At 31.6% G+C, this 18,212-nt stretch overlaps 1 protein-coding gene across 1 annotated transcript in view; it reads right to left on the reverse strand.

Moving 5' to 3' along the window:
• Window positions 1-18,212, reverse strand: part of LOC145256401 (N-acetylgalactosaminyltransferase 7-like) — a 125,013-nt gene that overhangs the window by 76,573 nt on the left and 30,228 nt on the right. Inside the window, exons 2-3 of the mRNA XM_080115264.1 lie at window positions 15,555-15,744; window positions 1,255-1,393 (exon numbers count right to left, since the gene is read on the reverse strand). Of these exons, the coding sequence (XP_079971390.1) occupies window positions 1,255-1,393; window positions 15,555-15,744 (329 nt within the window). The remainder of the gene's footprint in view (window positions 1-1,254; window positions 1,394-15,554; window positions 15,745-18,212) is intronic.

Genomic DNA, 18,212 nt, shown 5'->3' on the forward strand with positions numbered 1-18,212 from the left:
TTTTTTGTTACTATCCAGAGTACCCCCTTTTTTTTCGGGAGCTAGATTTTCCACACATTAGAAACCGACCGAGTTATCTGTACTTTCACCTAACAAATTAATAAAAGAAAAAGATATTGTAAAATTTGAATTTAGTGCGAAAATACTATTTTAAAAAATAGCACGATAACATAAGTGCATAAGTGCCACTTTGGGCACTCCTTGGGCGTTGAGTTCCATGGTGACTAGCATAATTATTTAATGGTTGCTCCCTTAGCCCCCCTCCCCTAGTGAAGGCTAATGCATGCGCACGTAACATATTTTTATTTACTGACGTTGGCTTAGTAACTAAACGATTTATTAATAATTTCGTAACCCTTAAACGCATGCCGGAAGATTTAAATTGGTTCATTATTGTTGTAATGAAAAAAAAGAAGTTTCATTCAACACAAAACCAAAAACACATAATGATAAATGATTTATTATTCTATTCATTGAAATTTACTAATTTTTAAATAAAAAAATTTTAAAAAGTTAATAAAAAAATAGTTGCTTATGTGCGCATGTAAAAATGTTTGTAAAAGTGAGAAATTATTTTAATCATTTAAAAAACTTATGCAGAGTGTCATACGCTCTATTTTTTAAATCGTATTTCCACGTTTAATTACAGTTTTATGATATTTTTTTTATTCAGTTGTAAGGTTAAAGTACAGAATAGGTACAAAACACCCTCCCCTTACCATGTTAAGAATGGCTTTTTAAATAATAACGTTATTATTTCAGCATGGATCACTCTCTGCATGAGTACCTTTTTTTTTACTTATCTTGTACTTCGAGAGTAGTTGAAACGGAAGTTACCGGAAATAAAACCGGGCAGTCTCGCAGAAACGACTTACGAAAAATAATTTTATTTTGATTAATATTTTTATAATTCGCAATGTTAAATTATTTTAATAACATGCAAACATTCCTTGACTTTATAGCTAGATTTTCTGAAAATTTCAATTAAATTGGTAATGTAGAAATATGGTTTTATCGATTTAGAACGAACCAAGAATTATATATATATATATATATATATATATATATATATATATATATTATAAAGAAGCTTTGAGTATTCTACAAAAAAGATACTAAAATAATAGCATTAAAATGTTTTTCTAATGCATTTTAAATTCTGGGAAGGAGGTGACAACTAAATTAAACATATCGCAGACTTAACACTTACATAAAACTTTATTGATTAAAAGTCACTTCAAATGGTCAACTTACTCTTCACTCCGTGTATCAGGAATCTTTCTGTCCATTGCTATTTTATCACTGTTCACCATATTGAAGCCGTATTCATGGATACTAGCATCAGCTGCCAACTTTTCATTCATGCTCGCATAGATTGGACGACCATTTTCTCCTGAAAAGAAAGACAGCGTGAGACACAGAAACACGGTTATTGAACAGTTTATAATTGCATGATTAAAATATTTCACTGCAATCAAAAAGATATTTTAAAAATGTGAAAACAGATTACACTAGCTGAAGAAATATTTTAAGTTAGTGATTTTTTTTTACAATGGTACAAATTGTTGCCAGGGAAGTTATGTATTCAGCGTAATTTTAAAATTTGCCTGTTTGTTTGTGTATAGTCTAGCGTCCACATCGCTTGATCAATCTTTCGAAATGTGGTTGAAATATCGGTTATTGTCTAATTGAGAACTTATTTAATTTGGGAAAATTGAAAATCAAGGAAAAAGATAAAAGTCACAGTTTTTGGCGTTAAAAATTAAAGACTCACCACTTGAAGCATAGTGTCGTATACGACCTTGATCTTGATCAGTGGTCTTGTCAATTAACCTTGGCCTTAAAAATTCGAATAAGTTTGACATTCTCATGGTTTCCATTTCATTAAAATCAGAGGTTAAAATAATTCGATATGGGAAGTTCATATTTCCTCAAGGATTCTTTCGTTTGAAAGGTGCCAGGCCTCAGAAAAATCTTAAAATCAATCCAAATAGATGATGTTACGATAAAAAATGAAAAAAAAGATCACACAACTGAAGTTATGAACGTAGAAAATTTTAATTTTTTATAATGATCAAAATGTGTTTAATTACTGATATATATATATATATATATATATATATATATATATATATATATATATATATATATATATATATATATATGGTTTAATCACATTGAAAAACGAAATAAAATTATGTCAATGTTGGGAATGGTGAGGCCATGGCCCGTCAAGGTTGAATTTAAAAATGCAAACTATCAATATTATATTATTTCTTTTCTTTTTTACCTACATCAGCCTGACACAATGCTGCTAGGCTGGAATGCTCAAATCCACTTACGCATTTCGTAATAATAGAAAAGTATTAATTTCAAGGAGTTATGTCGGACATAACTTATGTCCTCGTTATTTGAATGTTTGCGAAATACTTTCTCTACTACTTCCTCATTAGCTGACATTTTTTTTTTAAATATCTTTTCGGCACTGCCATCTATTATCAAACCCCGGAAGTACGGGAAAAACAACTACAAATCATAAAATGCTTCCAATTTTACCGACACTGGAGACTCCAATAATGTGAGAACCGGAGACGGTTAAACATGTATTTAAGGTTTAGAAGAAATACTTTCGGATAGACACACGCGCATGCGCGCACTATCTCTTTCCTTTTCACTTGATCTTCCTCTCTCAAACTCTGTATGACTTCTGAAGAATAAAATGATTTTAATTCTATATTCTCATCAAGTATAGATGATTTCAATCTCAATGTTATCTAATGTTTCTTCATGATAATATTATACTAGCCCGCCCGTCGCCCGTGTAAGTGACGAAAATCCAAGTGCAAGCACAAGCACTTTATTAATAATAAATAATGCTACCTGATAGTAATACTTTATTACCAATAAATAATGCTACCTGATAGTAATGTTAGCAATGTTAATACGAAGATCAATAACAAAAATCGTAATGTTACTACTATTATTACTACTATTATTACTACTTATAAAAACAACATCATTGATAATAGTAAGAATGGTGTTAATGATAATAATAATCTTGAGAAAAATATAATAGAAATAATAAGACCTAGGAATTTCCACAGCGGACTTTTTCATATGTAATATGTTGATGTTGGCATTCTGTGAATGTTCAGCGTAACATTATTGTAGCTCTTATGTTAAAACTGCAAAAGTATTCATCTAAGCGAGCAGGACACCCAGCGTAACCTGGTAATAAAATACGTTTAAATATGATATTTTAATTTATGCAGATTTCGTATATATTATTATAGAGTCACTTTTGTATCGATTCATATATTATAAAGTTGTGATTTCCAAAAACAAAACATATATCCCTATGATTTGGGTGCATCAGCTTGAATCGAAACCGAAAGCAAAACTGATGAAGAAAACAAAATGATTAGAAATTGTTCTCTGTAACCGAGTATTAACAGAAAAACAACGAACCACCGATACTTACGTAGCATGAAAATCTTTACCCAAAACGCGGCGAATCTGCAGCAACAATTTAATTTTTTTATGAACGAATCTCTGGTGGACGTTTTGAAAATTACCCCCCCCTCTCTAAATTCCACAATTTACACTTTATTCACGCTAATCTTATCGATTACAAACTTACCTGGCAGATTTAAAAAATTTCTTATGGCCTTTATCTTCGGGGATCAGTTTTCAATTATAACGTTCTTCTAAATTGAACACATACTTTGTTACCATTACCGAAAAAAAAAATATTGCGACAATATTTTGCTCAACATTATAATTGAAAAATGATCCCCAACGATAAGTCATTTTTCTTCAATTTTATTTTATTATTTCTTTATTTTTTTTTTTTTTTAGTCTGAAACTGAAGTTTGTAATCAATGAGATTAACGTGAAAAAAGAAAAAAAATGTAAATAGTGGAATTTAGAGGGGAGTCAATTTCATAATGGTCCGCCGATTCTCTTAATAAAACAGAGTTGTAGTAGCCCCCTGCATCAAAGGCTACATTGGGGTGATTAGGCAAAAAACAAAAACATTATTTTTTACTTTCGAAATCATAAAAACTATTTCTTTTTATATAAAACACATTTTTACACTCTAAGCCTGAATTACTTTCATTACTTTTCATTCAGTTTGTATTTGACTACATTTATGCCAGTTTTGTTTTTTTACTTTCTTTGTATGTCAAATAATTTATGCCACTAAAGTACAAATCCCCCTTTTATTACATTGCCTACGGATTATTTGCTATATATTGGTTTTTGTTGTTTTTTGTTTTGATTTTTGGTATCGTTGTTTTTTTGTTTAGTTCTTTTTCTTGGAATAAGTTTCCACACTGCTCAGACATACACTTTTTTTAAGGTGCTTTTTTTATCTTAGCACCAACTACACCATTTCCTTTAAACTGACGACTTCTATAGGTTTTAGACTCTGCTGAATAAGACAATCTATTTTAACTTTTTGAGATATAATGGCATGCATTATGCACTGTTATACACTGTTCTATGCATGCACAATAAAAAAGTGTACTTCTCTCTGATCGACACTGCCACCCTGCTTTTTTTTTTTTGTTTATAGGCTATGCGGGTGGGTATGCTAAAAACATGTATCAAGGTTGAACTTGGGTTAAATACTTTGACAGTTCCCCTACTCATAAAACGGGGTGTCTATTCCGAAAACCGTTCTTACCATGGCGAGGTTGGTTTTGTCTATTCCATACGACGTCCTTAACATGAAGAGGTTAGGGGTGTCTATTCCAAAAGCCGTTCATAACATTAGGGCGTTGGGGGTTGACCACCAACAGCATCCATAATTTATTTTTTATGAGGAGGAGGCGTGCTTTCACCAGGCAACGTTGGTTAACGGGTCATGCTAGTTAATAATAATTTTACGTTATTTATATTGTTTTATTTTATTCATATTATATTTTAATCATTTTAAAGTAATGTTTATTCCGTGTATACAGCTATTTAGTATTTCACTTCTATAGTTTAATAAGTTTTGGAAGTATTTAAATTTTGAATTTCCAATTTGCCATTTAATAATTTCCAAAAACACACACACACATGTGTGTGTGTGTCTGTTGATTGCTGTTTTATAAGTAAAATAATAAATAAATAATATTTGTTTACTTGTTTACATCCAAAAAATATGGGCGATTTATTCTAAAGAAAACTATTTTCTTGTTCTCCAAGGTTGGAGACGCTAATAGCTCTATTTAATTCTCGCTATCTTGCATGTTAACAAATGCAACCAACAAGAAAGACTTCATGCAGATTAAACAATTCTTAGGCACAATTTTCATGATTTCTGAGGAAAAAATTTCTCTTGCAACAGCAATAGCAGCAACAACAACAACAACAACAACAACAACAGCAACAACAACAAAAACAACAGCAACAGCAGCAACAACAACAGCAACAGCAGCAACAAAAACAACAAAAACAACAACAACAGCAACAACAGCAACAACAACAGAAACAACAACAAAAACAACAACAGCAACAACAACAGAAACAACAACAGCAACAGTAGCAACAACAAAAACAACAACAGCAACAACAACAACAACAGCAACAGAAACAACAGCAATAGTATATTATTAACAAAGTCAAATGTGATCACAAGAAATTCCATGGTTTTTTAAAAGTTGTTCCTAGATAAACAGAAACTCAGAAATTGAAATAAAATTTTTGTTCTGTCATAAGAGATCGATTATCATATTGCTCATGCCATAAATATCCCTGATAACCAAGCATGTTTCTGATCACAGAGACAGAATAGCTTGCATTAGTTTCAGACACTAAGTGGGATAGCAGTCATAGTTTGGACAGCAATAACAGTCAAACTGTAGCAGAAAAATAGAAACCAATTAACATTTTTAATTGCTGGTCAGCATCGTTCTTAAAACTATACAAAAGTCAGCAGCACAAAGGAAAATTTACCATAGCGTCAGTTGCATAAGCTTAGTTATGACCCACATGCACTTGCTCAAAACACAGGATGACTTTGACAATCATGAAGATTGTGAAGCAACAGCTGAAAATATCAAAATCAGTTTTGTGATTGATGGTCACCATGTGTCGATACGAGCAGTAACATAATATACAAATTGACAATAAAAACACTGACTAATTTGCTGTTTTTATTTCAGATAACAATGTTGTTACATTTCTTTAAGTTTCAAAGATTGTCAGCAAAACAAGCGAAGTAGTTTGCAGCTATGACACTTCAACTCGTTGACGACTGGCATCGGAGAGACAAAATCAAATTAATATATTTTAACATGAATGTAAGTAACACGATAACAAAAAAAAACAGAAAAATAATTGATCAGTGCTATTACGCTAATCAATTGGTGACTGTTAATCGGAAAATTAGTTTAACTAATGAAACATAATCGATTGGTTTTTATTAATCAGAAAATAGTTTAACTAACGAAGCATAATCGATTGGTGACTGTTAATCAGAAAATTGGTTTCAGTAACGAAACATAATCGATTGGTGATTGTTAATCAAAAAATTGGTTTAACTTACGAAACATAATCGATTGGTGATTGTTAATCAGAAAATGGTTTAACTAACGAAACATAATCGATTGGTGATTGTTAATTAGAAAATTGGTTTAACTAACGAAACATAATCCATTCGTGATTGTTAATCAGAAAATTGGTTTAACTAACGAAACATAATCGATTGGTGATTGTTAATAAAAAAAATGGTTTAACTAACGAAACATAATCGATTGGTGATTGTTAATCAGGAAATGGTTTAACTAACGAAACATAATCGATTCTTGATTGTTAATCAGGAAATGGTTTAACTAACGAAACATAATCGATTCTTGATTGTTAATCAAAAAAATGGTTTAACTAACGAAACATAATCGATTGGTGATTGTTAATCAAAAAATGGTTTTACTAACGAAACATAATCGATTGGTGATTGTTAATCAGGAAATTGGTTTAACTAACGAAACATAATCGATTGGTGACTGTTAATCAGAAAATTGGTTTAACTAACGAAATATAATCGATTGGTGATTGTTAATCAGAAAATTGGTTTAACTAACGAAACATAATCGATTGGTGATTGTTAATCAGAGAATTGGTTTAACTTACGAAATATAATCGATTGGTGACTGTTAATCAGAGAATTGGTTTAACTAACGAAACATAATCGATTGGTGACTGTTAATCAGAAAATTGGTTTAACTAACGAAATATAATCGATTGGTGACTGTTAATCAGAAAATTGGTTTAACTAACGAAATATAATCGATTGGTTATTGTTAATCAGAAAATTGGTTTAACTAACGAAACATAATCGATTGGTGACTGTTAATCAGAAAATTGGTTTAACTAACGAAATATAATCGATTGGTGACTGTTAATCAGAAAATTGGTTTAACTAACGAAATATAATCGATTGGTTATTGTTAATCAGAAAATTGGTTTAACTAACGAAACATAATCGATTGGTGACTGTTAATCAGAAAATTGGTTTTACTAACGAAACATAATCGATTGGTGACTGTTAATCAGAAAATTGGTTTAACTAACGAAACATAATAACATTCTCATAATTTGTTTTTTTTTATCAGAAATACCACTTCTGTTTCACTTGAAAAAATTAAGCACCAATGTCTTTGATGTGATATATTTCTTTTTTATTTTGTGGATTGTCAACCAATGAATTTTGATAAAATTTTAATAACTATTCTAGATACAAGGTTTAGCATAATTATACCTAGTTCGGGGAATGAATTCCTCTAACTAGGTATAATTATATTAAACCTTGCATCTAGAATACTTATTCAAATCTTATCAAAATCCATCGATTTAAAATTTAGAAAATGCCTAAATTTTGCTTATGAAATCTTTAAGTAAAAATTGAAATTCACGGAATCCTGTTTAAATTTGATCTATTGACGATAGATCAAATTTTATGTAAATCTGAAATACATATTTGAATTTTCAAATGGGAAAAAATTGAAATTTGGAAATTTTCTTAATTGATGTCTTACTGAACGTACTCATAAAGCTTTACAAAAATCTGAGGTTTGTAAATTGTACTAAAGAGCATTGCATAAAAGTAAATTAAACTAAATCTAGCTCATATTACAACCCCTTATGCCTAACAGCTGTATTCCAAAATTCATAATGATCTGTTAATTAGTTTGGGAATTAATCCTATAATACAACTATATAAACATACCTAACTTATTTAAGTAGACATATATTGACCCACAGACAGTTTTGTTTTCTTTGTTTTTGTTTTTTTTGTTTTTTGTTTTTTTGCTATACAAGCACTCCTCAGTCTGGCTAACCATGACAATCTTTCTCATACTGAGATTTGAAACACGATCATCAGACCACTTGCAACAGTCAAAACTGTAACCATTATCCCGTGGAACATCACTCTAACAGTAAGAGAGATTATAGAACTTTTATTTGACATTCAATTCTACTGGTTGAATAGAGAACTCTATTCAATATAGAAAGTATTTTTCTGTAAAAGTTGAAATGATTATATTGAAGGAAATAAAAGACGCCCAACAAGAGTTGTTCCAAAAAGAAAACCTTATATTTTAATTTGAAAACTAAAACACCGAAGAGCTACGAAGATGGAAGTGGTACCATTAAAACGAACGACCTTTTGTACTCCAGAATATATTTTTCTACATCATCACTACAATTCTCAATGCAATTTTGCCAACTTATTTTGATGCTTTTATGAAGTTTGGAACGTGATTTGTCACTCACGTATTGGTTGCGACTTTGAAATCGACGAACACATCTCTTAACTGCTGACATCAACTGCATCGGTTTCGTAAAGTTTCAACAGGCGTCGGTGAATGTTGATCGGTTCAATTTTTTTGTATGGAAAAAATTCAATGACACATTTCTGCACCTTTGACGCACATTCATGATAGACGTTATTTTCTTAGAGTCTCACACCGTCAATACCTGCAACAGGGAGATCATCATATTGAATGCATAAGTTCAGTCATCATAATAATGCAATTTGCAATCCCTTCTGATCCATTCGGGCAGAATTAAAAATTTTGGAACGCCCGTCGTATATAAATAAATACATCAGTAAAAACACAATTATTTTACAAGGCATAAGTAAATACGACAAAACATAACTTAATAACTTTAATATGAAAATATTACTGCTTTCTGTCGAATGAAATCTTTGTTGCAATATAAGCATTTACATGTAACACCAATGTTTGACTTTTTTTTTTTGCATAAAAAATAAAGAGAATATTTAGCTTTTGAGAAGGAGAATGTTGCTCGCGAAATATCAAAATATAAAAAATATATTTCGCTGTCCAGTACTCTATTAACAGTACATGAAAGATTTACTAAAAGATAAATAGATAAGTTTTTGTAAGCAAATATGGCATATGCTTTTGTTCATCTCCTTTTTCACAGTTCTTGCTTTCACGGCATTGCAAACAATTTATTTATACTTATTTACTAGCGAAACTTCAAGCAAACTAACATAACTATTTATTAATAAACTAGCATGATCCAGTGGAAACTTGACAGATCCAGAACAGAATCGTTAAAGGACCCCCTCGAAAACAAATTAAACTTTGCTTGTTGTTGGTGGCCACTGCCATCCCTGGAAAATAGTGGACACTAGCGGTCATGGTTCAAATAAAATAATCTGGCTCCCACTACCGGGCATTTGTTTCAAGTGACAGCTAATGAAAGCCACAGTCTGTGATTGTCAGTACTGTTGGTTATTGTCGATTAGTGTCAGTTTGAGGCGATAACCTGCAGGTGCTGGGTGATTATAAAGAAAGCATTCATTAACTCTTTAGATTGAGCGACAACAAGTAGATGACTGCCTTCTACCGATGACGGTATCTTTCAAGTCAGACAGCATTTTTCTTCTCGATATACTGCACATATTTTTTCTAAAAGTAACTCTAGCACATCTTCTAAATAATAAAATATTCCACAAAAATTAAAAGTAATAAAAATATATATATAACAAATAAAGTGTTTTCATAGCCAATAAAATTTACGTTGAAGCTTACCTGTATAATATTTTTGTTTTAACTTATTTGAAAGCGTTTAATCAGTTCTAAAAAGAAAATGCCGACATGATAAGTCACAGCTTTGTAACCTAGGTAATCGGTCAAATATAGAAAATTAAATTTAATCGCCAACAGGAATAAAAAATGAAAAAAAAAAAAAAACAAGTATAGCATCATCAAAGTCTTGATAATCGCTCCAAAATTCAAAATCAAATATTGGTACCCGTGAACGGGAATTTTTTTAGGGCCGTTTTGGAGTTGGGAAAGGTAGTCGTGTGTTGGTATTTTGTGCATATTTACATCCCAAACCAATGCTGTGTTTACATTTTGAGAGTGTTCAATTCAAGCAAGGAAAGTGCAATATGTGTTTGATTACACTGTATGTTAGTTTTATGTGCGCAAGGAAAGAGTTAGCAATGCGCATTAAAATGCCAATAATTCTAAAACTTTTGTTCGAGTTCACCATAATCAAATTTTAAGGTTCAAGTATTTAATTTTAATAATTTTGAGCGATTATCAAGATTTCAAAGAGACTATATATGTTTTTAGCAAAATCGCAGCATGTGTAGAAGTTGGTTTAATTTTATATGTTTGTGTGATTATTGATTGTTAGAAAACGCTATGTATATATTATTTTTACGTATCTGTGTATGTCAACATGCTGAATTGTTCAAAACAAGTTCGAGTATTTATGAAACATTAGGATAATTTTATGGTTACCAGTAGTTAAATTTCTGTTTTTAAGCGATTATGTTTATTTGTTTTTTTTTTTTTTAGCACTCTTGCGTCTTATAGTAAAGTGCTTTTTTTTTTGTTTTGTTTTTTGTTTTTTGTAGCAACCGCTATACCCGGCCAGAAAAAATGACTGTCAGGAACATTTCACAGCGATCATCGTTTTGACACATCCACACATATGAAGAATGTTGCGATGCGACCACCGCTATGTTACACTCCCTCACGCATGAATACAGTGAACGTTCTGGAACGTTCGAGAATGCCTGTATCTAAAGATTTGTCCGCCAAAAATCAAATCAGTTTTTCTCTTCAATTTCCCCAATTCAACACGTGTCAATTAAACTTCGTCTCGAGAGACATACAAACACCCAGCATGATTTTGCGCAAGACAGGCATGAATATTATTACCCTCGTGGAAACTTACCACATTGAGTGAGGACTTTAATTTTCCTTTAAACAATTTTATTTCAAATTATTCTTCTTCACAAACCTATGTATTTGCTTATATGGATTTATAAACTGTTATATGGATTTATGGACTGTTATATGGATTTATGAACTGTTATATGGATTTATGGACTGTTATATGGGTTTATGGACTGTTATATGGATTTATGGTTTGTTCTTCTCAAAAATAGCCACATGGACCTTAAGCTCGCATGTGGTACTCATCATAAAAAATCATTAATTTCAAGCTTTGTTCGATTCTCACAAAATCCTCACTTTACCAATCCTTCATTATGAACGTTCAACACAAGAAAACACTTATGTTGGAACAATTTATTTAAACTAGTATTTCTAACACGTAAATAAATGTTGTTTATTCCATGTTAATACGGCGATTTCATGTTCTTTGTTGAGTGTCATTATTTTCTGGATTTCATTTTTATTTCTTTATTATGGGAGGTGGATTGGTGAAACCTTTCTTTTAATCGGCAATTCCGTTAAATTTATCTTTAATGGTCCCGTAGATACACTCCTGTTTTTGACTTCAATAAAATTGCGACACACACAATCTTGGTCCTAAAAATTGATAAATCCCCATCATAATTTGGTTACTCCATCGACCACCACATCTTACAAAGTGAAAGTATGCAATAGCTGCAAAACACTATCCCCTCCTCATGTTTGTAATGGGTTTCTAATTAATCACATGATTATTTCAGTGTGCTCCAGTAAATGCATAAGTCCAAAAAGAATATAATGAATGTCCAAAGAAGAAATGTATGAATATATAAATTTTTAAAAAGTGAACATTATTCATTAAATCGCGGCATATATGTTTTGTGCAAATATCGTCCTCCGCTTGTAGGCGATCAGCACGAGAAAAGAAAGTGTTTTCGTAATAAATTAGTTAATGGGTACTTCTGCCATTTTAATCCCGTTTTTCTGTGAGTCTCGCTTGGTAACGCCCGGCGACTGATGAAAACCGATGGATTATAACGAATGAGCAAAAAGAGACACGAGCAAACAAACTACAAAAAATTGAGTGAAAAAAGAAGGAAAGAGGGTATTTTTTCGCCATATCCCAGCGAAGTATAAACACCTCCAATCTCCCCGTGTTAAAAACGGCTGTTGGAATAAACACTCCCAACCTCAGAAGCCGGTCTAACATGGGGAAGTTGGGGGTGTTGATTCTAAAAGCCATTCTTAACATGAGGAGGTTGGAGTGTTGTTTATACTACACTGGGTAAGGTCGTATAAAATACCTTTTTAAAGACCGCTTAAACGTATAAAGCAAAAAAAAAGTAGATTTTTACTTTTTTACGGATTAAGCGATGCTGGGTTACATTGTAAAAAATGCCAAAATAACTTTCCATGCACAAGCAAAACAAAAAATATATTTGTTCACTAATTCAAAAAACCAAAACTTTTATAACAAAACAAAACAGAAAAGACAGTTGCCAATAAAAAATAAATAAAAATTAAAATGTATGAATTTATTACGGTAGGTTGTTTGTTTTGACGAACAGAAAGAAAGAAAGAAAGAAAGAAGAATATAGAACATACATTTAGTGCTAGATACTATACGTATGTTTATGTATGTTGTGGTCTTGGCAGAGAAGTTAAACAGTCATTATATACGTAAAAGGAGTGGAACATTCGTACGCTGTTGTCATGTTGAGAATTAATTGTTTAATAACTATAATTGATGCCGTGTGAATTGTTATATATATATATATATATATATATATATATATATATATATATAACTACTTCTTTTACTCACATAAATTTGATATACGAACGTATAGATTTATGCGTAAACTTTAAGTATTTACTTCAAAAGTGCTCAATACGTAGGTAGAGCTAGTTAGTAATTTATAAAATATATATGGCGATTAAGCTACACTGAATATTCTGCGTTTCATCCACTGACGAATCCTATAGTGGATGAAACGCAGAATATTCAGTGTAGCTTAATCGCCATATATATTTAATAAATTATTATATATATATATATATATATATATATATATATATATATATATATATATATATATATATATATATATATAATAGGACAACAAAAGAATGAAATGAAGACACAAAACTATATATAGGTAGATATAGAATGGATCATTTATTGAATAATGGAATACAGGCAAAATGTGGGGGATAGAAGGGACTATTTATGCCAGGGCATTTCGAAGCTTACGCTTCTCGTCAGAAGAGTAGAGAAGGTGCTAGGTAGCATGGTAAGGATGCGGCGTCTAGCATAAGGTTCGTTAGGGATGATAAAGATTAAGAGGTATTATAGAGTGTTGGGGAAGCTTTAATGAATTCTAAATAAATAAGAAGAAGCTTATTATATATAGTATGATATATAAGAATATAAATTGACTTTAACATAGTATTGAGATTAAGGGGTAAATGTGTTATGGTTGAATAGGGGGTGTATTGCTGCTGTGTGGTGATTTATTTTAACGGTTTATGGGGTGTCTATTTTCTATGGAGCGGGTAATTTTTGATTAATTTGGTGGGGGGAGGGTTATGTAATGTTGTAAACTTGGAAGGTAATATGCTGCAATATATTTATAAGTTTCTACTGTTATGATATAGGGAGTATGATCATAAGGGGGTGGTTGGAGATTAGGGTGGCAATGACTATGAGTGCGTATAACTTGCTGTAAAAGGTTAAGTATACATACCATAGCTACTTATGAGAGTGGTAAAAATATACCAAATAATAGTAGGGTAATTATAATAGTACGGAAGATAATAGCAATGGCAAATATAATAATAGTAGTAATAACAAAGTTGGACATAAATTAGATGTAAAATTAAATATGAAAAAAAACAAAAAAAATGCTAATTACCCTACTATTATTTGGTATATTTTACCACTCTCATAAGTAGCTATGGTTCCCTTACTCCCCCATTTAACATCAATATGTATACTTAACCTCTTACTTCATGTTATTCGCACTCATAATAATTGCCACCCTAATCTCCAACCGCTCCCTTATGATCATACTCCCTATATCATAACAGTAGAAACTTATAAATATATTGCAGCATATTACCTTCCAGTTTTACAACATTACATAACCCTCCCCGCCCACCAAATTAATCAAAAATTACCCGCTCCATAGAAAATAGACACCCCATAAACCGTTAAAATAAATCACCACACAGCAGCAATACACCCCCTATTCAACCATAACACATTACCCCTTAATCTCAATACTATGTTAAAGACAATTTATATTCTTATATATCATACTATATATAATAAGCTTCTTCTTATTTATTTAGAATTCATTAAAGCTTCCCCCAACAGTCTATAATTCCTCTTAATCTTTATCATCCCTAATGGACCTTACGCTAGACGCCGCATCCTTACCATGCTACCTAGCACCTTCTCTACTCTTCTGACGAGAAGCGTAAGCTTCGAAATGCCCTGGCATAAATAGTCCCTTCTATCCCCCACATTTTGCCTGTATTCCATTATTCAATAAATGATCCATTCTATATCTACAAATATATAGTGTTGCGTCTTCATTTCATTCTCTTGTTGTCCTATTGTATAAGCTCCAATAATTATTGTTGAGCTTGGCATTATCCGGATAAGTCTCCTTTTGTGGAATTGATCTTTTGTCTTTTCTCTTTTACTTAAAGCTATATATATATATATATATATATATATATATATATATATATATATATATATATATATATATTATTCTATCGGCGCCATATTGTAATATTTTGAAGTGTTCATTTAGAATGATCTAATTCCGGAACGAGAGAATTAGTGGGCAACCAAACAGAGGCAGCGGACTTTCCCGAGGGAGACTTTATTATTTTTTCATTCTATCACAGGAAAGTTAATGGTATATCTGTGTTTGTATGAGCCAGTTAGAGGCGATGTAAGCATAGTATCTGTGGAACATGTAAACTTCCTCCCGGTATCAACTGGTGGCGGTGGTAGTTCTTAATATTTAGAAAGAAAAATAGGTATCTCTTTCTCTAACAATGTTGCGATTGTGATGGTGTTGCTCCTAGGATGTAATGTAGTATTTTATTATCACGATTAAATTTGTCTGCAAAGGTGTTCAAAAGTTACATAAGATAGTGGCTATTAGCCAAGCTGTATTGAATTTGTTGTTGCAGACCTACGATTTTCTTGTCCAAATGAGAATTTCTGCAGTCATTTTATTATATATGGAATTTCATATAATTATGAAATTAATAAAAGTGTACTTTTTTCAAAGATTTTTTTCTTTACTTTTCATAAAATATTCTGAATATTCTTACCTGGTCGGTTGACATCTTCCTTCTCCGGTGGTTCATAATTCCCAATAATGTTTTCTTTAAGAACAGCTAACTCTTTCTTGTTCGTTTCTTGGTGCACACTAACATTATCGTGTAAAAAAATATCCGGTGCTTTCAACACAAACACTTCGTCATCTTTCTTGTGTAGTTTAATGACATCTTGTACGATACGCTGAAGAATAATCAGAGGAAAATATTTGAGTCAGGTATTGAGAAAACAAAAATGCATCATATTTGATGAAGAAACAAGAACCGACATTCTACGGCAGCGTTCATTCACAGAAATGAAAAGACAATTTAAAATTTAAATATGATAAACCAACAAAAAAACAGACCGATCGACCAACCGATGTATCTAAAATGTAGAAAAAAAATTATTTTTATTTATTTTTACTCATTTACTTTTTAAGGATGGTATTTTGATTTCAAGGAATTGAAGCTTTGACCATTTGTTCTTTGATTTACTTGTTTGAGTTTGAAATAGCATTTTCGTTGCTCTGTTAACTTTTAAGTCTAAAACGTTCACACATACATATGAACAACATCACTTTCTTCGTCTACACCCTTTGAACTCTTTTCTTCTAAACCTTTTTGCGTTGGATTGTTCTATAAAATTTATGTATGGATAGACTTTATTGTCATTACGTTTCACATATATATATATATGTTGTATAGTTCTTATTAGAAGAGGACTGATGTTATATATTTGTTGTTCGTGTTAGAGAGAGTCTTAGAGTGTTCATATTGTGTGCAGATATATCGCGTATAAATCAAGAGAGAGACAGTTCTGTATATATAAAGAGACAGGTTCCATGTTAATACAAGAGAGCCGATAACATGTAATACACAATGAGAGGAAGATATTTAGATATATAGATAGATAGACCGAGATATTAATAGTGATATTGACATTTATACTTTTGAAAGTTCTGTGAATGGGAGTGTTTCTATAACATTGACGCATATTATTTCTTTACCTATTTTTGAGATGATGATTTTCACAAAGTTCTTATATAAATTGACAATACCTTTTCTGTTGAATACATAACACGAAGACGCAGATACAAAAAGATTAAGTTGTTTGTTTATTCCATTTCGACCGGTCACTGGCTTTGCATCAAGGAATTCAAGTCTCTACATGATTCTTTCTTCTCCCCTCCGCTTCCGAGGTTCTATGTCAGCTCTGTCTCTGACTCCTTTTCTCTCTTCCTCCCCTAACTGACTGACTGACTCTCTGACTGACTTCTAAAGCTCTCTATATTGAGACTCATGACGTCATTGTATGACCAACACGTGCATATCAGACTTGTGTCTTGACACGCCTCACGTTTTCAAGCATGCATCGCTCTTCACATGTTTTTATAAAGCCGATTTGTCTCCTAATTTTCATAACCCACTTTTATACATATGTTTAATATTTTCTATTGTTCTGATCTAGATTCCTTATTTTAATTTCATTTCTTAACAGAAACAAAATTACATCATTACATTCCTTTTTTTAATAAACAGATATCTAACTATTTTATGTGAACTAAACAATGGTAATTCACATTTCATTTTCAATAACATTCTGTGTTTATTTTAACTTATAATCGGAATTCTCAATTGCAAATCTAGCTTCGCAAGTTCAAATCCTCGGCTATCCCATCTCATATTTACTCACAAGAATAGACGGCTGTTCTTTAACACACACACATACACACACACATACACACACACACACACACACATATATATATATATATATATATATATATATATATATATATATATATATATATATATATATATATATATATATATATATATGCTAGAATGCCGCTCGGCACTTCCCAGTCTACAAATACGTTTAGATATATTTTAATTTATGAAGATTTCGTATTTACTATTATAGAGTCAATTCATAATTGATTATTATATTGTACGCAATACATAATAGTGATTTCAAGCGTCAAAAGTCAAAAAAATGACTTGAGTGCCATCAGCTAGAATCAAAACCAAAACATGTAGCTCTCCAATCTTTCCTGATCTAAGTCCATACGCATATAAAAATAAAAAAATAACGCTGTGAAAGATATAAATGTATATTTGCGCATGCATAGAAATAAAACTGTTATATTACAATGATACCCATTGTTGTATCTTAAACACTGGTATGAGTTATTGTAAATAAATGAGCGTATGAAAGCAAGAAGGATAGACGAAAAAGTCTCATTTAAAACTTTTTCAGATGGGTTAATGAGATTGGTATTGTCCTCCACTAATCGTCAGGATATAGCACTGTTCGCGGAATCTAGAGAGGTCGCCAGTTTAAAGTAAATAGTAATTCTTGTTCCTGGAGCTGTTGATCATATTTTGCTAATTGCTGCCAACAGAGAAAATTGCGATGTCGGTGGTTGTACTGCTGATCATTGAAAGATGGCATAAACACTGCGGCTGTTGAGAAGATGGTGATGGCAGTGGTTGTGCTGCTGGTTGTGGAAAATGATGGTAGTGACGGTGCTGTTGCTGATCGATGCAGTGATGCTGACGATGACGACCATGCTCCTCGAAGCCTGGGCACACTGCTGCTGCTGCTGTCGGTACCAAGTCGAATTTATACTTTGTGCACGGACATAGTTTAAGACACACGAACCTTGT

Source organism: Euprymna scolopes, chromosome 32 (assembly GCF_053919585.1).
Source record: "Euprymna scolopes isolate OS-2025 chromosome 32, ASM5391958v1, whole genome shotgun sequence".
NCBI classification, from domain to species: Eukaryota; Metazoa; Mollusca; class Cephalopoda; order Sepiida; family Sepiolidae; genus Euprymna; species Euprymna scolopes.